The sequence below is a fragment of the Phytophthora sojae genome (genome assembly GCF_000149755.1).
Source record: "Phytophthora sojae unplaced genomic scaffold PHYSOscaffold_1, whole genome shotgun sequence".
Taxonomy (NCBI): Eukaryota; Oomycota; class Peronosporomycetes; order Peronosporales; family Peronosporaceae; genus Phytophthora; species Phytophthora sojae.
Window position 1 is genome coordinate 320,279 of NW_009258115.1, and position 23,873 is coordinate 344,151.

At 57.5% G+C, this 23,873-nt stretch overlaps 8 protein-coding genes across 8 annotated transcripts; 4 read left to right on the forward strand and 4 right to left on the reverse strand.

Annotated features, from left to right (window-relative positions):
- Window positions 1-221: 221 nt before the first annotated feature.
- Window positions 222-2,427, forward strand: PHYSODRAFT_320512 (hypothetical protein; the record flags this gene model as incomplete). The annotated part of the gene is made up of 4 exons (XM_009515577.1): window positions 222-1,721; window positions 1,789-1,908; window positions 1,984-2,212; window positions 2,279-2,427. 4 exons carry the CDS (start codon window positions 222-224, stop codon window positions 2,425-2,427), a joined length of 1,998 nt encoding a protein of 665 aa, XP_009513872.1.
- Window positions 2,428-2,878: 451 nt separating this feature from the next.
- Window positions 2,879-3,310, reverse strand: PHYSODRAFT_248277 (hypothetical protein; the record flags this gene model as incomplete). The annotated part of the gene is made up of 1 exon (XM_009515578.1): window positions 2,879-3,310. A coding segment is annotated over one exon (432 nt), but the record flags the coding sequence as incomplete, so codon positions are not given.
- A 266-nt stretch (window positions 3,311-3,576) lies between these two features.
- On the reverse strand, window positions 3,577-3,915 carry PHYSODRAFT_472809 (hypothetical protein; the record flags this gene model as incomplete). The annotated part of the gene is made up of 1 exon (XM_009515579.1): window positions 3,577-3,915. A coding segment is annotated over one exon (339 nt), but the record flags the coding sequence as incomplete, so codon positions are not given.
- Window positions 3,916-4,726: 811 nt separating this feature from the next.
- Window positions 4,727-10,714, forward strand: PHYSODRAFT_469665 (ABCA1 lipid exporter; the record flags this gene model as incomplete). The annotated part of the gene is made up of 2 exons (XM_009515580.1): window positions 4,727-7,702; window positions 7,754-10,714. 2 exons carry the CDS (start codon window positions 4,727-4,729, stop codon window positions 10,712-10,714), a joined length of 5,937 nt encoding a protein of 1,978 aa, XP_009513875.1.
- A 159-nt stretch (window positions 10,715-10,873) lies between these two features.
- Window positions 10,874-16,414, reverse strand: PHYSODRAFT_470062 (hypothetical protein; the record flags this gene model as incomplete). The annotated part of the gene is made up of 4 exons (XM_009515581.1): window positions 10,874-12,412; window positions 12,479-15,352; window positions 15,401-16,191; window positions 16,267-16,414. The coding sequence occupies 4 exons, from the start codon at window positions 16,412-16,414 to the stop codon at window positions 10,874-10,876; spliced, it is 5,352 nt and encodes a 1,783-aa protein (XP_009513876.1).
- A 215-nt stretch (window positions 16,415-16,629) lies between these two features.
- PHYSODRAFT_536781 (hypothetical protein) lies at window positions 16,630-19,332 on the forward strand (the record flags this gene model as incomplete). Its single annotated transcript, XM_009515582.1, has 2 exons — window positions 16,630-16,803; window positions 16,896-19,332. 2 exons carry the CDS (start codon window positions 16,630-16,632, stop codon window positions 19,260-19,262), a joined length of 2,541 nt encoding a protein of 846 aa, XP_009513877.1. The 3' UTR covers window positions 19,263-19,332.
- Window positions 19,333-19,457: 125 nt separating this feature from the next.
- PHYSODRAFT_474654 (hypothetical protein) lies at window positions 19,458-20,753 on the reverse strand (the record flags this gene model as incomplete). The annotated part of the gene is made up of 1 exon (XM_009515583.1): window positions 19,458-20,753. One exon carries the CDS (start codon window positions 20,751-20,753, stop codon window positions 19,458-19,460), a length of 1,296 nt encoding a protein of 431 aa, XP_009513878.1.
- A 703-nt stretch (window positions 20,754-21,456) lies between these two features.
- On the forward strand, window positions 21,457-23,241 carry PHYSODRAFT_551868 (hypothetical protein; the record flags this gene model as incomplete). The annotated part of the gene is made up of 2 exons (XM_009515584.1): window positions 21,457-22,647; window positions 22,807-23,241. The coding sequence occupies 2 exons, from the start codon at window positions 21,457-21,459 to the stop codon at window positions 23,239-23,241; spliced, it is 1,626 nt and encodes a 541-aa protein (XP_009513879.1).
- Window positions 23,242-23,873: the final 632 nt, after the last annotated feature.

Genomic DNA, 23,873 nt, shown 5'->3' on the forward strand with positions numbered 1-23,873 from the left:
TTGACAAGTTGATCTTGAAAAGAAGCAGGGATGCGCGGAAATTTCTCTAGGTCGGGCGGTACTTCCCTATCGACCAATCCCAGCTAGTCTACATTAGGGTCAAGGGTATGGATTCTTCCTAGTTGCAACCTACAAAAACCTTCAAAGTTTCACGTCAACACTAAAAAAGACAGCGAAAGGCTGCACAGCGGGACCGCAGGAAGGCAGGCCAAGGGCGACGGATGCAGCGGCTCGTGCAGCGAGACAAGGGCGCCCCCGTGGTGCGCGAGGGCGACGAGGAAGAAGAAGATGTCGACGAGGTGGAGATCGACGACGACGTGCCGACGGGGCTGGAGCTGGCCGAGGCGGAGCAGCAGCTGGCCGCGCCTCTTCCGACCGACCGCGCGCTGGCGCTGGACTGCGGCCCGGGCAAGTTCCGCTCGTCCGCCCGCTACGTGAACCTGCACTCGTACGACCCGCAGAGCGAGCGCGTGGGCGGCTACGCGGAGACGAAGATCGGCGGCCACGCGATGGACCACAAGCACCCGTTTGACTCGGACTGGCAGCACCAGCTGCACGGTCCTTTAAAGACCGCCGTGTGGGGCGCTGTGGGGGCTCTAGGCGCGGCTTTTACAGGTTCTTCGGCGGCGTTGAGTACGCCGACGTCGCAGGCCAGGACATCACCCGCCTACGCGGCCCCGAAGCCAGAGGTGCTGGTCTACTCGGCCGTTAAAATTGGCGGCCATCCACTGGACCACGTGCCGTTCCTGAGTCGTGGGCTGCCATCCAGGCCCCTGCTGGGCTATGTGCCGGAGGCAGCTAGACAGCAGCCACCGCCAACGTTCCAGGCCCCGGGGCTTTCATCTGCGGCGGTGACGTACGAGATCGCACCAAACGTGTCGAATCTGTACGACTGCAGCCGCTGCTTCAGGCTACGGCAGTCCCCTCGGGTACAACTTTGCTGTGGACACCCTGTGTGCGCCAAGTGTGTGGCGTCACGCACGATCAAGCATGTGGAGCACAAGCGAACGTGCTTCTTGGAGTGTGCGCGCTGTAATGACATGGTGGCTGTTGAAGCTGTGGTGTTTACAAATTATATTTTACGCATGGAACCGTTCTCGGCTCGGACGGTCTCGGAGCTGGAGACGCAGGTGGAAACGCCGGCGGAGGAAAAGTCCCCGTCACTGAAGGGTGCATGGAAACAGGGCGGTGTGCTTGCTGCATTATCCTTTATCGCTGGTCGATTCGTTCCTACCAAAAAGAGCCTTGACAAATCACGACAAAAGAAACAGGATGCCATTGATGAAGCCAAGAAGCTGGTGGCCGAAGTTATACCTGACGAAGAAGACCAACTGCTCGTAGAAGGGGTTGCAGAATTGTCAAAGCAGACTGCCAAATCTGAAGTATCGCTGGCTAAGGGGCCCGAGAGATGGGCCAAGCGTGTGCAGGGCCTGCAACCTCCATCCAAATTGCTGAAGTTTAGTTTTGTCCGTACCTTGGGCATTGGTAACTTCGCTGAGGTGATGCTCGTGGAGAACCGCAAGGGAGAGCTGACAGTTCTAAAGGAAAGTGACAAGCTGCCAGAGGCTGCCAATGAGATCAGCATTTTATCCCGTGTACGCAGCCCGCACGTGGTGCAGATCCAGCAATATTTCATCGAGGAAATCGGGCACCGGCACTTTGCGTACATTGAAATGGAGTTCTGCGATGGTGGCGATTTGCGGGGGGTGTTGGAGACAAAGGTGGGTTAACATGTACCTGCATGCAACGTCAATGTCGTCTAAAGTAATTGTTCTTTTTTGGGTGTAGGGCCGGCTGGAGGGCGACGAATTCGACTCGATGTTCCGCCAGTTGTGTCTTGGACTGAAGGAAATTCACCGCCATGGAATTGTTCACCGAGACTTAAAGCCAGGCAATGTATTGTTGACGGTGAGCGCCTCTGTAAAGTTGGCTGTATACTTATCGTCCCCAAAGCACTAACCAGTTCATGTGTTGCAACTACAGAGCGAAGGCACGACGAAAATCGCAGATTTTGGCGTGTCGACATACTTGGAAAGCGACTTGCTCACGCACCACGCCGCCGGTACTCTGGCATTCATGGCTCCAGAAGTACGGCGGTATTTCTTGGGCGAAGTGGTTAGCTACGATGCTAAGGCGGACATCTGGTCCCTCGGTGCTCTTGCTCTCGCGATGCTAACCGGTAATCCTGAGCCGCGAGTGGCCACACGTCCAGGTATGCAAAACCCGCTCCTTTTAGTCTGAGGATACAGAACGCTAAACTTTTGTGTCGTTGTTCCAGTGGAGGAGATCGTGGACGAGATCAAGGCGGATAAGTTGGACGAGAAGTACACTCGGCTAGTGGAAGGCACTCTCGCGGAGCATCCGGCAGATCGGCTATCGCTGGACGAACTGCTTGAAGCATTTCCGCCAATGAATTCCCGGTTGTAGCATTTTTCAAATTTTTTTTCCAGCATGATCATGAACGCAGTAAGTTGTACCGTGAGGGGTCTGGCCATATTACGTGAATATATTTATTTTTCTATCAATTGAAATCAATGGCAAAGTACGAACGACGGTGATGCCGTCCTCTAACCTCTAGAAGTACGCTGCAGCAGCGTTACAAGCAGCCACCTTAGTTGGACTCGAGGAAGGCGTTGATCCACTCCAGCGCCTTGGCGCTGTCCTCGTCACCAAGGTAGTCGTCCAGCGCCTTGTTCAGCAGCTTGAACTGGCGCTCGGAGGCCGTGAAGAGCTTCTTCTTGAGCTGCGCGCGCGTCTTGTCGTCCACCACCTTCTTCTGCGACAGCAGCTCGAGCGCTTTGAAGGCCACGTCGAACTCGTCGTCGCTCTCCTCGACGCCGTTGCTCGCCACGTGCTGCTTCTTGGCAATGGGCAGGTCCACGCCCGTGCTGCCGAAGCCGCCGGCGCCGCGCGCCGTGTCCTCGATCTCGTCCACCTCCTGGATCTCCGGGTACTCGATCTTCTCGAGGATGAGCTGCGCCACGCGGTCGCCGCGCTTGACGGGGAAGTCCTCGGCCGCGTGGTTGAACAGGATCACGCCCACGTTGCCGCGGTAGTCGGCGTCGATCACGCCGGCGCCCGTGTCGATGAACTTCTTGAGCGCGAGGCCGGAGCGAGGCGCCACGCGCGCGTAGCAGCCGTCGGGCACGGCGATGACCAGGTCTGTCTTGACGAGGCCCTTGCCACCCGCCGGGATCACGGCGTCGTAGGCGGCCGACAGGTCCAGGCCCGCGGCCAGACTCGAGCCGCGCGTCGGCAGGATGGCCTCGGGCGTGAGCTTCTTCACGCGGAGCACGGGGGCGGAGCGGCTGCGCTTGGTCGACATGGCGGCGAAGGAGGTTGTGGCTCGGAGGGCAAGATGAGGTCTGCGGAGCAGCGGCAACATCGCTGCTGGAAGTGAGCTTTTGGCGCGAGCGCTTGCCATTGGTCAGAATAAGATCTTGACGCTACCAGCCAATCGCTGCTCAGTTGAAGTTGTGACCATCACTCTGGCAACGGCAACGTCTTCAGTGCGCAACGAGCGGACTAACGAGCATGTGTACATGTATGGAAGTGTTCTTAGGCTATCTGACTGCTTCACCCTCTACGTAGGAGGCGCGACACGAAGCCGAGGTCGGCGCTGCCTGCATTGCTGGGGCTGTTCGTTGGCGTGGTGAGAACGGGCTCGTCCGCGTCCTGCTGGCTCGCAAATGCGTTGAAGATCTGTTCCAACGTGGTCTGCGAGACGCTGTACTCGCGGATGGACAGACGAGTCTTGGCGTTCTCCACCACTTCGAACACGTTGGACAAGCGCAGCGCCGAGTTGTGCGAGTCACCGGTAGACTGATGAAGGATCCTGAACCAGCACGAGTCGTGCTGTCGCTCCAGCAGTTCAACTGCTCCGAAGCTCTGCCGTAGGGAGGTCGACAGATTCTCGGACGTGTACTTCGGGAGGGGGGGGGGATTGGTACACTACGATGGACTTGTAGCTGCAACGATTACAATTGCGAGTCAACAGGCAGTGGCCAGATACAGGATTCACTCGACAACTGAAGCGCCGGTGGACAACGGAAGTATCCACTGCTGCACTTCATCCACATTGCAGTCCCTCGGTCCAAGGTGTGCTCGACATGATTTCTACATGGCGGGAGACGTCTCGAGTCGACATCCCCCTCGACTTAATATTGCGATTGCCTCTCCTACTAGGACCACCTCGACAAGGTCCTTGTGCCTTCATCATCTGCTCATCGACTCGATCTGGACTTAAGCTTACCCACCAGGAACGAATCATCCTGAGCTAGTCGCGGCGGAAGCATTAATACCCCACCGCGGGTAGTGATCATCGCACTCCCGGCTCAACTCAAGCAGTACTCTCGACCTCGCGGCAACTTCAGCCGATTACCCCGTGCAATCATCAGCAGCACCGCCCGAACACCGCAACGCCTCCGATCCGGTAAAATATCCAGGCTCACTTCGTTACGCTCAGGACTGCGCGGCAATACGCGTCAAAAGGAGTATGACACTACACCCACAACGTTAAACGTCTTTGCCTCCAGCAAAACGCGCGGTGCTGCAGCATTTACGTATCAAATGACAGAATGCTGGTTGACTGACTACTGGTAGTGGGTACAACAATGAACCTCTTCGCTAAAGACGGCTCTCATTCTTCAATTTTCCTTCCACCGCGCACTAGCACCTCAAAGCCATACAACAAAAAAGTTTGGATACTTCCGTTCTACTCTCAGCCATGGACCAACCTCTGACGGTCAATGCGCCTGCTTCGCCACCGGCACCGGCCAAACGCTCCAACCTGCGCTTTGTGCCCACGCTGCTGCGCAAGAACTGGCTGCTGAAGCGCAAGCACCCCGTCGCGCTCTTCTTCGAGGTGCTCACGCCCGTGCTCTTCATCGTCGTCATGGATCTCGTGCGCACCACGAGCACTGACAAGACCGTGCCCTCCGGGTTCACTCTGGGCCCGACGTCGTACAACCTCTTCAGCCCAGGCGGCTGGTCGCTCGTGGGGCCGAGCACGACGCCCATGTTCGCCACGCCCGAGACCACGCTATCAGGACTGATGCTGCACCTGGCCTACATGTCGTTCGACTACGGGCGCCTCATGAAGACGTTCACTTCCGAGAACCGCACGATCTGCGAGCGCGAGCTGGCACTTGGAGGTCGAGTCAGTCTCAACTCGTCGTCACCTTACGCTCTTCCAGCAGAGTGTGAAGGTCGCGTATCGCCGTTCAAATTCGCCATTGCGCCGGACGACGACTTCACGCGGAACTACTTCTTCGAGACGATGAAGCAATGGTACCCGACTATCGTCATCAATGACTCATCCAACGCGTCGCAGCTTGTGATCCCGTCGTTCGAGGATAGCACTGTGTTTTTCGATACGGAGGATGCCCTGGAAGAATACGTCAAGTCGTCGGACTACGCCAAGACCGCAGCTCAGCCGCGCATCTTCGGCGCCATCGTGTTCATCACTTACCCGACCGACGCCAGTGCCATCGGTCAGCCCGCTTCTATCGAGTATACGCTGCGCCTGAACTCGACTTATGTCGGCGACAGCGAGGATAATCGATATATCCCGAGAACTGTTGGTAGCGACGGCGCGTCGACCTGGGGTTCCTTCGATCGCAAGCTCGAAACCACTGAGTATCAGCAGTACACGACGAATGGCTTCATGACGCTACAGACGCTCGTCACGCGCTTTGTCAACTGCCTACCCGACTGGGATGCCAGCACCAAGAGCACCACGGGTGCTTGCCAAGTGAACGCGTCTACCGCGCTGTCCTCGGATGGTCTGGATCTGCGCCTGCTAGAGACCGTGGTCAATGACCCCGCGACGAAGTTTGCTGGTGGTTTATTCAGCCAATTGTTCAGCGAATCGTCCCCTCTCAGCAGCGACGCCGCCGAGTTGCAGCTGGACGGTACTACTCGTGACGCCCTGCTGACCCCGCTTCGCCAGACGCCACAGCCGTACCTCGGGTCGCTAACCACGCCGTTCCCTATCGACTCCTTCGACTCCTCCTCTTTCTACGATGCCGTCACGAACGCCTTCCCCATCTTCTTCATCCTCACGTACTTGCACCCGTTGTCGAAGATTCTCGTTGGGTTGATGTCCGAGCGGGAAACGAGGTCACGAGAGCTCATGAAGATTCTCGGCGTCAAGGAGTCCAGTATTGTGATCTCGTGGTACATCACGTACATCGTGATTTTGTTCGTGAGTTGCGTGCTGCAGGCCTTAGCGGCCGTCGCCAAGCTGTTTCCGAACACGAATGTGGTGCTGCTGTTCCTGTTCTTTTTCCTGTTCAGCTTGAGCGTGTTGGGCTTCGCCTTCATGGTCAGCTCGATGTTCTCGAAATCGCGCACGGGCGTGTACGTCGGCTTCATCGCGTTCTTCATCATGTACGGCGTGACGGGAGCTTTCAACGATTCATCGTCGGAATCGTCCAAGAACATCGCGTGTCTGCTGGCCCCGGTCGGACTCGTCTTCGGCATCAACTCGCTCGCGTCTTCAGAGACATCACACGTGGGGATTTCGTTCGCAACCGCGTCGCAGCGTATCGACAACTTCCGCTTCTCGACGGCGCTCTGGTACTTCGCACTCGACACGATATTGTACACGCTGCTGGGGCTGTACTTCGAAAAGGTAATCCCCAAGGAGTACGGCATGCCGGAGAAATGGTACTTCCCACTTCGCCCTTCGTACTGGAGGAAGACCAGGAAGTTCGTCACGTCGACTCAGGCGACTGAGAATGGATCCGCCGTTCAGGTGGATTTGAATCCCAACATTGAGCCGGTGAGCACAGACCTGAGGGACCAAGAAACTTCGGGTGAGGCGCTCTCTGTGCAAGGTCTTCGTAAAGTATTCCCCGTACCTGGTGGCGAGAAGGAAGCTGTCAAGGGGTTGCATATCAACATGTACTCAGGCCAGATCACGTGTTTGCTTGGACACAACGGCGCTGGCAAGACGACGTTGATTTCCATGCTCACGGGCGTAACACCTCCGACGGCAGGGGATGCTACCTTTCACGGGCTCTCGTTCCGCGAAGACATGGACGAGATCCGTGAATCTCTTGGTATTTGCTTCCAGCACGATGTCCTTTATCCGGAACTGTCCGTCCAAGATCATCTTGAATTCTACGCTCGCATCAAAGGGTATATGGGTGAAGCACTAGCGGACGAGGTCGCAGCCAAAATTCGCGAGGTCGGTCTTGTGGACAAGCGAGACACGGTCAGTAGTGCGTTGTCCGGAGGCATGAAACGTAAGTTGTCGGTGGCTATTTCGCTTCTTGGAGACAGCTCTCTCGTGTTTCTGGATGAACCAACGTCAGGTATGGACCCGTACTCGCGACGCAGTACGTGGGAAATCCTGATGGGCAACCGACAGAGCCGCGTGATGGTGCTGACGACGCACTTCATGGACGAAGCAGATATCCTGGGCGATCGCATCGCCATCATGGCTGAGGGTGAGCTCCGATGCTGTGGGTCGGCGCTGTACCTCAAGAACCAGTTTGGGGTGGGCTATAACCTGACGATCGTGAAGGCGGAGCACTGCAACGACGCCAACGTAATCGACTTTGTCTCGCGATATATTCCTTCGAGTCGCGTGCTCAGCAACGTGGGCACCGAAATCGCGTTCCAGCTGCCTTTGGATAGTTCGTCCCAATTCCCAGCCATGTTCCGCGAGCTTGACGAGAATCTCCACAATCTCCAAGTCTTGTCGTATGGCATCTCAGTCACGACTATGGAGGAGGTTTTCGTCAAGGTAGCAGAAGCATCAGACGAAGACCAACAGCACACGCTGCAGAATCGAGTCAAACAGCATACGCTGAACGCCCAGGACAGCATTCCAATCGTTGGCGACAAACCGACTGATGGGCACTACCACGGGTTGGACCGCACAGGCAGTTCGTTGCCGCTGGGGCGTTCCCGATCTGTGTTCTTGACCCAAATGGTGGCGATGGTCCAGAAGCGTTTCCGAATGGCGAAGAGGGACAAGAAGCTGTTCGTGGTGGGACTGCTTCTGCCGGTGGCGTGGCTGATCTTTGGGCTGTCGATTCTGAAGGGTGCAGGTCTCACAAACAACGATCCTTTCATGGCGTTGAAGCTGAATGGTCTGGAAGACGACGCTAGAAGTATACTGCTACCGTCTTTCTGCGAGCAAAGCTCTGGTAGCTGGTGCGAGACCGCGTTGGGCAGTGACTACTTCTCCGGTGCGTCTATTGTGACTCTCAGCCAGGACGACATCGGTAGTCCACCCTACTCGAGCGACTCGCCCACCGTCTTCAACGTCCTGTACGACAGTCCCTCCATCAATGCGACTGACGCGACAGGATACCAGTTGAGAGTGAGCGAGAAGATTTTCACCCGGGCCTTCACGGATCATATCTCGGACCAGTTTGGTGGGTACCTAGTTCATGCGGACGTGGACAACAACGTATTCGGCTACAACGTGCTGATCAACACGACGCTGACACATGGTTCAGTCGTGTTCAAGGAGCTCATGGATCAGTCACTGTACCGGTTGATGGCCACGCAACACGATTCATCAATTGGGGCATCGGATCTCAGCTTGACAGTGAACAACCACCCGCTCCCGTTGACTGCTGAGAACACCGCGCTGTTTTCGGCGTACATTTCATTCACGGCGGTGCTGTTCATTATGATCGCGTTTGCGTACTACCCAGCTTCTATCGTCGTCATGCTGGTTCGAGAGAGATCCCCCGACCACAATTCCAAGCACCAGCAACTCGTGTCGGGCGTCGGCATCAACTCGTTCTGGACTGCAAATTACATTTGGGACTTCGTCGTGTTTCTCATTCCTGGGGTCATTGCGCTGGCGCTCATCCAGGCTTACGATCTCTCGGCGCTCACGGGCTCAAGTGCGTGTGTCACTTGCGGCGACTCAACGTTTGTCGCTGTGATCGTGCTGGTGCTGGCCTTCGGGCTGGCCATTTGCCCTCACGCGTACTGCTGGTCGTACTTGTTCACGGACCCGGCGTCTTCCCAGACGTACATGATTCTGATCAACTTTGTGCTGGGACTCGCTCTCATGATCGTCTCCTTCGTGATGCAAGTCATCGACAGCACCGAGAGCGCGGATAAGGCACTCCAGTTCATCTGGCGCTTGTCCCCTCTCTTCTGTCTTGGTCGAGGCCTCCTCAACTTGACCGTCATCGAGATTACCCACACCGGAGGAGCTGAGGCCGAAAACGAGCTCTCTAAAGACCCCTTTGCGCTGGAAAACACCGGTTACGAGATCATCTATCTGCTCATCGACGCGGCGCTGTATTACGCGCTTGCGGTGGGCATCGACTACGCGCTGAATTTCCCCAAGATCAAGTCTGCACTCTCCAAAGACCCCGATATCCCAGTGGCGCACCGAGTAATTGACGAGGATGTTGGAGCTGAAGTGGACCGAGTAATGCTGGGCGGTGCGGACAACGACACCATCAAGCTACAAAATCTCCGTAAGGTTTATCGAAAGGGTCAGAAGGTTGCGGTGCAGGACTTGTCGTTCGGACTGAGGCAGGGCGAGTGCTTTGGCTTTCTCGGCATCAACGGCGCTGGCAAAACGACCACGATGAAGATGCTGACGGGGGATATCGTACCCACATCCGGCAACGCGACACTGAGCGGCTTCGACATCTTGACGCAGCAAGTGGAGGTTCGCCGCCAGATCGGCTACTGCCCGCAGTTCGACGCACTCATCGACCTACTCACCGTTCGCGAGCATCTGGAGCTGTTCGCCAAAATCAAGGGCGTCTCGAGCGCGGACTTGGACTTCGTAGTGTCCGAGAAGATGGAGCAGCTCAACCTGACAGCATTCGAAGACAAGTTGGCCGGCAGCCTTAGTGGCGGTAACAAGCGCAAACTGTCGGTGGCCATCGCGATGATCGGCTCGCCCAAGATTCTGTTTCTCGACGAGCCATCCACAGGCATGGACCCGGTTTCCAGACGCTTCATGTGGGACGTTATCTCGGAGATCTCGACGTACAACAAGGAATCAACGGTGGTGCTGACAACGCACAGCATGGAGGAGTGCGAGGCGCTGTGCACTCGCGTTGGTATCATGGTCGGTGGTGAGCTCAAGTGCCTCGCCAGCGTGCAGCACTTGAAGAACCGCTTCGGTGACGGCCTCATGTTCGACGCCAAGCTCCAGGTGCCCTCCGCTGAGGCCGTGTCCGAGCTAGTGCTACGCCGCTTTGACTCACTCGGCACCCGCATCGACCAAGACGACCTCACCGAGACGTGTCAGCTATTCGGCAATGCCTCGTGGGCCCAGAAGATCGTAAACACGCACCCGACAGGACACGCGATCGCCAACTTGGCCAAGCGCGACGGCTACGTCTCGACCAGCAGCTTCGCCGCGTGGTGGATCACGGAGACGCAGTTCGAGAACGTGGCAGCCTTCTTGCAGCAGAGCTTCGGGGCGTTTGAACTGCTGGAGCGGCAGAATGATTCATGCTGGTTCAAGATCCTGGACCAGTCCACCGGTGACTCGCACAACCGGGCGCTGCGCTTGTCCAACGTGTTCGAGGTGGTGGAGAACGCCAAGACTCGTCTGTCCATCCGCGAGTACAGCGTCTCGCAGACCACGTTGGAGCAGATCTTCAACGCCTTTGCGAGCCAGCAGGACGCGGACGAGCCCGTCCTCACCACGCCCACGAACAGCCCCAGCAACGCGGGCGGCAGCCTCATGGCACGTCTTCTACGCAGGAAGTAAAGTAACCAGGTAGCGTAAGAACACTCAATACTAGTACGTAAAGACAATGCCAGAAGCCTCTCGTCAGACTCAACAAGGCGTACTCAACCTCAAGCGGAACTTGGTGGAAACATAAGCGTTAGGAACGCAGTCCTGTTTTCATTGAACTCCGATAGATCCTCAGTTTGCGTCGCTGAGGCTCCAAAACTCTCGGATCTCTCCGGGCATCGTGCTCGGGATATGCCAGCTCTCCGCTGCAACGTACATCTGCCGACTGCACACGTCCAGGGTCGCAGAATACTCTCTCGCCTCGTTCGCAGTCAGATTGGCCAACTGCTGCTGCAGTGCCAGCAGTCGTTCACCAATGGCCGAGACCGTCTTCGCGCTGTGAGCCGACGCTATCAATCCAAACGGAAGCAAGTCGCTTGCCGTGTCCATCTTTGCGATCTCAGCTCGTGGGATGTCCATCAGATACCGTTCATGACTCAACGACGAATTCCACGACATAACGCACGCCATCGCGTCAAATAGGACGCGGCGCTTGAAGAAGTCCGAGCGGATAGAGAAGTTGAGGGACGACATACCTCGGCTGAACGCGTCGACGACATCCAGAAGCGCAGAAACATTTTCTCCCGGCCGCGTGTGTTGAGCGATAAGAGCGCCGATCCGAGCGATAAGCGGCTGCAGGTAAGTGTCCACGAGGTTGTCGTCCGTCCATTCTTCAAAGTCATGACGCAAAATCCACTGGAAGGCCAAAGACGCCTCGCGTTTCGAAATGGTCAGGACGCCTAGCTTCGCCAGCTCGACAGTGAACACGCCGTTTCTCCACCAACTCCACGTCGAGTTTGACACAGACGGCATAAAAAAAGTGTCTGCAATGTTGCGCTCGCCGTAGTCCAGCTTTGATAGAACGCGCGTTGCGAACTGCTCGACGTAAAGCGCATCATGCAGGCCGTACGGAAGTTCCGCGACCACTTTCTCGCGAATAACCTGGTTCACCATGTCCAGTGAGGCCTCTGGGATACGACGAGAGGAGGTCAACACATCACGCAGCATACCCGTCCAGCTGTCGAAGAGCAAGACGCTAGTGCTGCTCGACGTATCGCGGCGCCAAATGTCTTTGAGAATGTCAAAGAGATTCATCAAAAGAGCCCGGAGAACGTCAGTGGGGAGACGATTAGCTGCTAGGGACAGCGACGCGATCAGTTCGGCCTGGAGGGTACTGTCAGCATTCGCAAACCACGTGCCTGACAGCAACTCGCTCGTCAAAAGCTCATCGCAACTTCCTTGGGTAGCAGCGAATCGAATGGACGCAACGCTGGTGCTAGCAGAGCAGAACCGCAGCATCACGCGATGCGTAAAAGACGAATAGTCGAGCAGCGGAAGCACAGACCCCGTCGCTGTCAGACAACTCAGCAGGGATTCTGCTATCTGGTTGTCTGTGATAGTGTCGGTGTTCGACGAGCCAACCGATGGATTCGTTTGCCGAAGCCACTCGAGCGTCTTCGACAGCATCGTGTTAGTTGGAACAGAGCGGACCTCAACGTCGAACGATTTCTTCTTTTGCGAGACGTAGAACCCATCGGCTGCACGCGCGATAGCTCCAAGTACTGCGCTCGAGTAAACGCAGCCACGCTCCTTCTCCCCTTGAGCCATCTTGACTAGGGTGCGGATCGTGTTGGAATCCAGCGTAAGCTCCACATTCGCATCCAGTTTTTGCTTCACCGAGGCCAATGCTCCAGAAATGCCAAACGTCAGGTGGAAGAAGTTTGCGATGCCAGATACCATCAACGCGCGTACCGCGTGATCTTGCCCGCTCTCACCTTCAAGCGTTCTTTGAATCGCCTCGACAACCAGCTTGGTTTGGTTCTGAATAGTGTCAGGAAAGCCCCCAAGAGATTCGAAATGGCACAGTACATGAGCAGCTGCCATCATTAGCAACCCCTTGTCAAGGCTATCTGCGGCAAAAGCGGCAGCGCGCTCAATGCAACAGGCAGCAAAAATTTCCAGGCTGGACGAGGGAGCCAAATTATAGTGCACACATTCCAGTAGCACCGGTCCAAGCGCGACAGCTATCGTGCTGGCGGAGCTGTCTACTTCCCACACAGCTGCAAGAGCCTTTTGTAGATTAGTCAGCCAGTCCAAGCGCCTGATGCTTGAGAACCCACTCGCCAAGCGCGATAACCCCACCAATGACACCCATCGCAGCAAAATGGCATCACTTGAGCCACCTTGGTCATACTCGGCAGCAACCTTCTCGATGGAGGAGTCTGGTCCGTTTTTATCGTCAAGAGGGAACACTATGGTAGCACAGGATGACGAAGACATTGCTTGCTTCGCCTGGTCAGTGAGTAGGAACGACATGAGAAGACCGTCGGCGATCGGCTTTACTCGCTGCTGCCTCCATCGAATCACCTCGAAGGTCTCCAGCTCGTCTCCATTCGTGTAAATTGCAGCAATGTGACTAAGTCCCAACAGAGCACAGGAACCCAAGAGCTGGTCAGAGGTGTTTCGATACAACTCCATAAACATTTCTTCGATCTTTTCCAGCTGAAGGCAGAAGTTCTTGCTCCTCTCACTCGCATCAACCTTCCGCCGGCCAAACGAGAGCTGGAGCGCTATCAAAGAACCAATAGACGACACGCGAGCATCACTGTCGTCACCGGAAAACACTCGGGCCTGCTCCATTGACAATGCCAGTCGACGAGACAGCTCCCCCACCGCTTCTTCGTACTTCGTGCGCAATTGGGGGTTCTGCCAGTGCCTCGATTCACACAACCGTCCAGCAAGCGCGCCGGCGGCCAATGCGCCTCCAATTTTGTTTGGGTTATCGTTTAGAAGTGAATTCATCAAATCGGCCACGCCTTCCGAGAACACACGGAACGCAACATCGGCGTCATCGACACCAACCGGAGTCTTAAGATCCGCCAGCTCATCCAACGACAATGCAAACGTTGCCATAAAGCCTCTCCACCCTTCCATCAAGGCTTGAATGCGCAAGAATGTACTGCATCTTTCATCCGCTGATACTCCAGGTGATGTCCACGGGAGCTCCATCGACTGCAATACAGTTGAGACAGTTTCTACCAACTCGTCCACGTTTTGCGTGGCCAAGCGGACAAGTTTGTCCTTCCGCTTGACGTTCTTCGCATCAATCACCGCATTTGGTTGATAAGCTAACAAGAAGCCACTCCAATCGCTAGTAGTCGGGGCTTGCACCTCCGTTCTTGACGGCAATAGCGCCTTCATCTCCTTGGTGGCAGCAGCTGAAACAACTGGTCCTGTTTGCTGCGAGGTTTGCTGCCCTGCTGCAGCCGATGCCATCCGCTGTCCTCGTCCAACCCCAGCAGTTAGCTTCGCGCTCTCATGCTCGATAACCTTTGCCACGAGATTTTCAATCTCGACGCGAACAGAGGAATCGTGTTCGTTTTGAAGACGTTGGAGCATGTCATCGAGTTGCTCCTCGACCTCTTCCTCCGTCACTCGATCTTCATTGTCGCTATCTTGGCCATCCGCTGGCATGCTCAGTCCCAGCATATCGAGAGGGAACTTGCACAATGCCGCATAAGCAGCTTTACGCACGTTGGGGTACTCGCTGTCCGCGAACTCCCAGGCCTGGTCAAGCAGCTTCGACGCGTGTTTTTCATTAGCTGCGCTCTCAGCACCGCCAAGTGCGTAGAAGCAGCACAGGCGCTCTTGGAAGAGGGGTCCATCAGAACAGGTCACCTTGTTCTTGCGCATCTTTTGAGCAATAATCTTGAACGCTACGTAAAAGTCCAAACAATCTCCTCCACACAACACCGTGATAGCGTCCATCGCCATGGAAACAACCGACTCCAGCTGGTCTTCCACGAACCCTTGAATGGACGAAATGAACTGCACGCCGAGCTCGGGGTCCTTTTCGCAAAGCGTTTTGATGGTCGCCATCTTGATCACATGGCGCTCTACGTCATCCTCGGGGTCAGTGGACTCGAGCAGCATTGTCTCCAGTCGAGGAAACACTCGGGACTCGTTCCGCCACACTTCGTACATGAGTTTGAGCGCCATCGACCGCATTTTCGCAGTTCCGTTCATGCTATCGATCAGACGAAGGACAATTCGCATCGTGTCTGTCGTAGTGGCAGCCAGCGCCGCCAGCGAGTACAAACACGAAGCCATCCACTCACCGAAAGCTCGTGTTGACGCTGTCTTGCCATTTCCTAAAGGATGCTGCGACACGAGGAAGACAAGACTCGCTACTAGCGCCTTCGTCGAGTCGGCGCCCCAAAACTTCGGGCTGCTGTTGACTTGCCGTTCCAGGCATTTAGCCGCGCTGCCACGAAGAGTAGACCGTTCGTCAGAGAGCAGAGCCACCAAAAGAAGAGCTAACCATTTGTCTGTTGAGTTGTTCGTGGAGTCGGAAGATGCCGCACCCTCCGACTGGAACAGGGAGTTTAACCAGCGCTGACACCCTCCTTCGTCGCTCATTAGCCGCACAGCCGAACGTGCGTGGGCCGAAGTCTCCGTTGGGGCATAGTCCTGTTCAATCTCCTTCTGAGCACGGTACTTACTCGACGACTTGATCTCCATCACCAACTTGAGCAGGTCCGACACAGCGCTGCCATGCAGCGAAATCATTGACGAAAGTGGCAGCAAAAGAATCTCCACGTAGACATCACGCTCACCAGACACAGCGTCGCGTCCAAACTCCAACGTGTGAGAGAGCACCCGCAGCATCAGTCGCTGCTCCACTGGCGTCTCGCACTTGTCCAACAGGAAATACGCGCTGGACGTAAGAAACACCGAGCACCAGAGCGCCTCGGGCACAGCTTGAGCCAGTTGTTCCAGCGACTGCAGCAGAGCCAGCACGCCCTCGCCCTTTCCGATCAAAACCTGCGTCGACTCGAGCACAAACTTCGCCGTTCGCTTGGCCAGCGCCACCTGTTCCTTGTTGTGCGCAGTCAGAGAGCTCAGCAGATCGACTGTCAACCCGACGTGGACCGCGTAGGACGCTTGAGGAAGCTGCGAGTGGGGCACGAGCTCCAGCGCCTGCACGAGGGCGTGGACCACGGCTGTCATCACGGCTTCGTAGTCCTCAGACTGTCCATCAAAGTGCCAGGCGATGCGACTCAGTGCATCCAGCACAGCGGTCTTGTGTCCTTCGGACTGCTTCGTGTCCATGAGGACACATTTGAGGACAGGTGATACTATTTCAAGTGTCTTCTTGACGCGACTGTACTCCACGTGAGAACTCAAAAAGGGTCCATCTGAAGCTGTGAGCGCCGCCACGTAGCCGGACAGCACGCCGTTGTTGGCGTTAAACACCTTCAGCAGCACTTGACGCTGGGTGGACACCTCAAGCGTCTCCAGGAGGTGGACGCCCGCCTGCAGCAGCACGAAGCCGAGGTATTGCGCCTTGCCGGAAGGCTCGGGACAAATTGCGGCCGCTTGTTGAAGCTTGGTATACAAACTTTCAGTGAACGGGGCAGAGTGATGGTCCCTGGTGCAGTCTTGCATCCCTGTAACGTGGTGAAGTATACACTCAGTCAGTATACACATCAGCAGCGTATACAGTAGCAGATCATTACACGCACCGAGCACGAGGTGTTGCGACTCGGAGAGCGACGCGCTGGCGATGAGACGGTCCACAGCCTGCTCCATGGCGCTGGAGGCTGCGGCGGCTGTCTCAGCACGTCGCAGCGCCTTCAACAGCGCCGCCAGCGTCGGCGCCGCGCCCGCCATGTTTGATGTCGGGAAGGAAAGTGTATCCAAGTTTATGGAATGTGGCAAACACAAATTTATGTGGACAACATATGTAGCCATCTCGACAGTAAAAATTACCTTGCTTTCAGTATGCTGCTCAAATCGTGCCCTCGTCGGTGTGGAGGATCCGCCGCGTAGCCCCGCCCATAGTCGCTGTTGTCCCGGTCAAGCTCCTCGCCCCTAGCAGCTCCAGCATGTTCCCGTCCATGGGCAGCATGAACCCATCCTACCCGTCGCAGGGTCCTCCTCCCGGAGGCATGGCGCCCCCAGGACCCGGTGGCGCCCCAGGCGCGCAGCGTCCGGCGGGCGGCAGCAACCCCAGCTACTTCACGGACAAGAAGAAGGGCGAGGTCAACGAGCTCAAGAACGTGCGTGGCAGCCTGAAAAACAGAGACCCTCATAGTTTATATCCATGGTATCTCTAATCTAATACTATGTATCCATTCCACTGCTGCTGCAGCTGCTGCGCGAGGTGACCGTGGAGAAGGACGTGAAGCGCAAGCGCGAGATCATCAAGAAGGTGATCGCGTACATGACGCTGGGCATCGACGTGTCGCGGCTCTTCAGCGAGATGGTGCTGTGCGTGGACACCAAGGACCTCATCTCGAAGAAGATGGTGTACCTGTACCTGACCAACTACGCGCAGAAGAACTCGGAGCTGGCCATCATGTGCATCAACACGCTGCTCAACGACTGCCGCAACGAGGACCCGATGGTGCGCGGCCTGGCGCTGCGCTCGCTCTGCTCGCTGCGGCTCGACTCGATCCTCGAGTACATCCACGACCCGCTGCAGGCCTCGCTCACGGACACGAGCGCGTACGTGCGCAAGACGGGCGTCATCGGCATCCTCAAGGTCTACTCGCTCAACCCGGAGATCATCAAGGAGAGCGACATGATCGACACGCTGTACAACATGATCCGCGACCGCGACCCGCAGGTGGTCTCCAACTGCCTCGTGGCGCTGAACGAGATCATGGCCGACGAGGGAGGCATCGCCATCAACCAGCCCATTGTGATGCACCTGCTGAGCCGCATCACGGACTTCAACGAGTGGGGCCAGTGCAACATCCTCGAGATCGTGGCCAAGTACAAGCCCACGGGCCCCGACGAGGTCTTCACGATCATGAACACGCTCGAGCAGTGCCTGCGCGTGTCCAACAGCGCCGTGGTGCTGGGCACAGCCAAGTGCTTCTTCAACCTCACGCAGACGCGCGGCATGGAGCAGATCCAGGACCAAGTGTTCGAGCGCATGCGTCAGCCGCTGCTCACGCTGATGGCCGGAGGCAGCCATGAAATCAACTACTGCGTGCTGCACCACATCTTGCTGCTCGTGGGCAAGAAGCCGCACGTCTTCAGCCGCGACTACCGCCAGTTCTACAACCGCTACAATGAGCCCACGCACGTCAAGTACGTCAAGATCGATGTGATGGCTTTGGTCGCCGATGGCGCCAACGTCGCCGACATTGTGACGGAGCTGAGCGAGTACGTCACGGACGTGGACCAGGAGCTGGCTCGTCGCGCGATCCGCGCCATTGCCGACATCGCCGTGAGCCCCAACCTTTCGGAGAACACGGTTCCGCAGCAGTACCCGGGCGGCGGCAACGTCCCTGAGGCGTACGGCCAGCAGGCCGCGGAGCAGCTTGTGGAGCAGATGCAGGACCACATCATGGACACGATGGTGGACTTCCTGGAGCTGGACCTGGACTACGTGCGTGACGAGAGTCTCGTTGTGATGAAGGACCTGCTGCGCAAGTACCCCGAGAAGCGTCACGACGTTCTTCCCGTGCTGGCCCGCATTATTGCTGCCGTGGAGCAGCCCGCTGCCAAGGCTGCGGTTGTGTGGATGCTGGGAGAGTTCGGCCAGGATCTGCGTCGCGCGCCGTACGTGCTGGAGAAGCTCATCGACGATTTCAGCGACGAGGCGGCTCCGTCAGTGCTGCTTGAGCTGCTGGCCGCGACGATGAAGCTGTTCTTCAAGCGCCCGCCCGAGGTGCAGAGCATGCTGGGCCGCCTGCTTGGATCGGCTATCAACGAGTCCAACCACCAGGATGTGCGTGACCGTGCACTGCTGTATTACCGCCTGCTCGAGCAGCAGCCAACGGACCAGGCGGCCGCTATCGTGGCGCAGTTCCGCACGGAGGAGACGGTCAGCGTGTTCGCCGAGTCCATCGAGACGGATCTGCAGGAGAAGCTGTTCCAGGAGTTCAACTCGCTCGCGGTGGTGTACAACAAGCCCAGCGAGCTGTTCGTGTCTCCTTCGCATCTGGCTGGACCTGCTGCGCCTCTCGATGATGAGGAGGACGAAGAGGAGGACGACGAGGGCGACAAATACAACAACGGAGCTCCTCAGCAGCCACCGCAGCAACAGCAACAGCAGCGCCAATCTGCGCCGCCCCCGCAGCCGGCAGCTCCCAGTATGGACCTGCTGGACATGGACTTCGGCTCGGCACCTAGCAACCCTCCGCCTCAGGCGGCCGGCCCCGCCTTCGCCCTGGTCCCGAACCCCGTCATGGATGCTCCGACGTTCCAGGGCCAGTGGGGCAGCCGACCTGTGGTGGCTGAGGTAGTGGTTCAGCTGCCGACGCTGCCCCCGCTGAGCGAGCTAGAGCAGGCGTTCGCGTCGCGCGGCATCGTGACCATGGCCTCGGGCGACGTGGGCCCGCAGTACAAGTTCTTCTTCTACGCGCAGGACACGCAGGGCCGCTATTTCATGTCCGAGACGCTCGTCGAGAAGGCCAACAGCACGCTGCGGGCCACGATCAAGGGCGAGGACGAGGCGTCAGGGTCGCAGTTTGCCGACCTCATGCGCCGCGTCCTGTTCGGTTGATTGAGTTGATATAGGGCAGACCAGCACGGTACGGCTGTGGATCTTGTAATGTGTGATACACTTCTGAAGCTACGCGTGTTTGTCTTCGGCGTATATCTCGCCCCCGCTAGTAGCGGCGCCCCCCCTCCCTCCATACGACACAGCACTCAAGGAATCAACCATCGTATCTATGGATATGGCATTTTTTGGAGTAATTTATGCTGCTATGGTACAGGGTGGCAAAACTTGGTGCACCTGACGAAATGCTTCTAGCACTGCATCGACATCGTCGTGTTCGGAGCACAAGGCCTCTATAGCCGCAGGAGTGACAGGCATAGCGCTGTCCATAACTCTTTGAAGCTTCTCGCGTTGCTCCGGAGAGCACGTCGTCGCAAAGTAATACTCGATCATGTTCTGGACTTGGTCGCTGTTCATGTACCCGAGCATGAGCTTCTTGTTGACGCGTCCGGGTCTGATGAGCGCGGGGTCCAGCTTCTCCGGGTGGTTGGTGGTCATGATAACAATGCGGCCAGGACAGTCGATCACTCCGTCCAGCACGTTCAGCAGTCCCGACAGGTTCAGCTTGTCGGACGCCGAAGAGGACGAGGACAGCCGCTTGCGTTGTCGTCGCGAGGTCTCGGGCTTGTTCTCGCGAGCCATCACCACGGACGCGGCGCAGTCGATGTCCTCCATGACGAACACGACGTCTTCGAACGACATGTTGACCGGCAGGTCCACGCCTTCCACGGCGAAGCGGAGGTCGAACAGAGCGTCCATCAGCTCCTGGTTCGTCTTGACTTTGCCCAAGGAAATGGTCACGATGTGGCGCTTAGTGTACTGCGCCACCGCCTTGATGAGACTGGTCTTGCCGGTGCCAGGAGGTCCATGCAGCAACAAACCGAGTTTGTACGGGAAGCCCTTGATGGCGAACTTGCCGGAGCGAGTCATGAAGCTGTCGAGCAGCTGGAGCAGCTGCGGCTTCTCGTCGAAGAAGAGGTTCTTGAACGACTTCTCTCCGCTCAGGGCGTATCGCTTGTAGACCGCAGCGGAGGCAGTGGACTTCTCACCGTCCTCTTCTGTCTTGGACGACTTTGCTGCTGCTTCCTGCACGGTCTGCACGTACATGTAGCGCTTGCTGTCGTTCGCCAGCTTCGTGAGCTCCAGCAGCTGGTACTTGGCGAAGGCATCGCTGATGAACTTGTCGATTCTCGCGGACGCGCCACGCTCCGAGGACTTGAAGACGTACACCATCGTGACTTCTTTGGTGTCCTTAACGACAGCGTCTCGGCCAGTATCTTCCCCGTTAGGCTGCTGGATGTACTGCTGGAAGAAGATGCCCTTCTCCACCTCGACCCACGTCTGGAACTTCGGGAGCGACGCAATCTTCATACGGTTGAGCTCCTCGTACATCTCGGCGTCGTCCTCGACGTCAGTCCAGTAGTCGTCGGACGCTCGCTTGGGGGCCATGTTGAGCTCCTCTTGCGTCTCGTCGTCCAGCTCGCGCTGCACCATCTCGTAGCGGACGCCCTTGCCGCGCAGCTGGAGCACGTCCGCGAGGTGAGCAGCGATGGCCTTCTGCAGGATGTGGCCGAGACGGTTCTCGTACTGGTCCAGCACGTAGTACTTGTCGTAGCGCGTCACGGCCTTGATCTCTCGGAGGACAACGTCGCTGGTTTTGCCTCCAACCAGAGCGTCCTTCAGCTTCAGCCCCAGCGCCTCGAGGTGTGAAGGGTAGAGCACCAGCTGCACACAGAGGGGCACCAACGTGAGCAGGAGGGAGTTGAGGAAGACGTGGAGACCCGACGCAACGTCGTGATGCTCTCCAAAGTCCTCTGTGCTGTTGGAAGCAGCCTCGAAGAGCGGGTTGACCAGCGCTTGGACGATGGACGGGAAGGCCGCAGCAGGATCCATCGCGATACTGAGGGACGGATTGGCAAATTGAATTGTGAAGTGGATGTTAGCGGTAGTCGAGCTTTGTACGTACGTGGTCAAGATCTTCACTCACAAAGGTATCACCCGGTCAAGTGAACCCATTGATGCAAATCATCTGCTGGACAGTCTCACCAGCCGTCGTTAGCTTGGCAATTGTATGCCTCAACTTGAAGTGACCGACTAGTGGTGAGTGATGGTCTCATTGTTGCAGTCTCCCCGATCCAATCACTTCCTAAAGTGCCACGAACCCCTCAAGCGCCTTCAAGTCTCACAACGAGCGAGTATGTCGACGTCCACGGCGCTCGAGTTCGGGGTCATCAACACGCTGCGCACGGGCCACGCCGTGTACGACCTCGTGGTCTGCATGGTGGTGCCCGCCGTGGTCCAGCGGATCGCCAGCTCTGGCTACGACGCGCTGCGGTTCTTCGAGGTGGCGCTCGAGCTGCTCTGCTGCCTCTTCTTCCCGCGCAAGTACGTCAAGCACGTCATAGAGACCAAGGAGGTGTCCGGGGGCTATCGGACGTACCGTCCGGACGACGGCTCCAAGGGCAACGAGCTGCTGCAGAAGGCCATCCTGCTGTACCTGACCGAGCACCTGGATCTGCACGACAAGTCCGGACGGTACGATCTGCTGGAGCGCCCGAACGCCAAGAAGCTGCTGGTGGAGACGGAGTTCGGTCATCTTGACCTGGAGAAGCAGAAGCGACTGAAGGCGCTGCTGGACCAGCCTGCATCGCCCGAGGTCGCCAAGCTGGCGGTGAGTGTGCTCCCTCCCCTTAACCAGTGGGTGGCCGTTGCAGAGGGCGTGGAGTTCTTGAACGAGACGGAGAAGAATGACGACGAGAAAACGACCGTCCAAGAGACCAAGACGCTCTTCCACCTGCGCTCCAAGCTGCCGGACGGGCCCGAGCGAATCGACGCCTTTGTGGAGAAGGCGTTCGCCTTCTACCGCGACCTCGAGAACAAGAAGTTCAAGAGCGACACTGCCCGCTACATGTACGTGCGCTCCTCCGAGCGTCCCGCTGCGACCGACACGGACGACGAGAGCAAGCTCAGCGCTCCGTACCACAAGCGCTACGCCCTGGGCAACGACAAGACCTTCGACAACGTCTTCTTCGACGAGAAGGAGTCGCTGCTGCAGTTGCTCGACCACTTTGCTAACAAAACTGGCAAGTTTGCCATCGAGGGGTTCCCGAACAAGGTCGGGCTGCTGCTTTACGGTCCTCCGGGCACGGGCAAGACCAGCGTGATCAAGGCTGTGGCCGAGAAGACTCGCCGCCACATCGTCAACATCCCGCTGGGCAAGATCAAGACCAACCAGGAGCTCATGGACGCCATGTTCGACTTGCGCTACGCCGTGGACGGGCTGGATCTGCCTGTTCGCATGGGGTTCAAGGACGTCGTCTTCGTGATGGAGGACATCGACTGCGCGTCTTCGGTCGTGGCCAGCCGCGAGGACGGCCCGACCACTCCGGTGTCGGGAGGTGAGGCTGCTTCTTCGCCTCGTGTCGAGGCTGAGGTGGCAGACAACGTCGGTGGAGCACGACTGTCGCCCAATTGCCACCGCAAGGCAGCTCAGCGCTTCCTTCACCCCGGTATGATGAACTTGCATGGCGATGACGACGAAGAGGAGGACGATGGCTTCCTGTCTGTGCTGCTGCAGTCGCAAATGGAGTTTGAAGGCTTCGGCCCGAAGCTGAAGGGCGGCTTCGTGTCGTCCTCCAACTCGACGGACAAGCTCAACCTCGCGGGCGTCCTGAACGTCCTGGACGGAGTCATCGACTGCCCCGGGCGGATTGTCATCATGACGACCAACCACCCGGAGATGCTGGACCCTGCGCTCGTCCGTCCTGGTCGCATCAGCAAGAAGCTCCACCTCGACTACATGTCCACGGAGCAGATGGGGAACATGATCTCCTACTACTTCTTGACCACACTCACGGCTGAGCAGCGCAGCCGCCTCGAAACGCTGGAGGACTCCGATCGAGTCTTTACGCCTGCAGACATCGAAGAGCTCTGTGCGGAGCACGAAAGTGCAGACCGCGCACTGGAGCGGATGCTTCGGTAACTGGTCGTAGACTTCAAGTGAAAGATAATCTTGACCCCCAGACAAACACTGTAACAATATCAATGAATCTTCCGATTGAGTGCTGGGGCCGGTGCACAGGCCAACAAAACACCCGAGTTCCCTGGAAATTTTGTGTACATGTAGATTGCTTCGGCAGCGCGACGTGGATACACTGTAGACACAGGACTGGCTGCTGCTGGTAAACGTCCGAGGCGCCCGTCGGATTTTGGCGCCGACCAGGTGCGACAGCCAGATTGCAGCAACCGGCAAGCCCCCGACTGGCGAGGTAATCACTCAGCTGCACGGCAGGCTGGGCTGCCGATCGCGGGTGCTCCTTATCTGCACAGCAACGTCAGCCTGACTTCAACAACCACGCCGCGCCGTCGTGAGCCGGAGCGCGATCACGCGGATGGCGCCGTCGCCTGCACCGAAATGCGACCGGCGACCGCGAGCATTAACAAGGCGAGGCGATCCACGTAGCGCTCGCTCATTCAGGTCATCGCCAGCTTGGCTGCCATACAGACTGCATCCGTTCGCCGCCAGAAATGCGTGCCAAGCACCCTTCGCCCTTCTGCCGACCCCTGATGAGTGCACCCATGTCAGGCGACGGTCCGCAATAAGTGGGTTTTGTG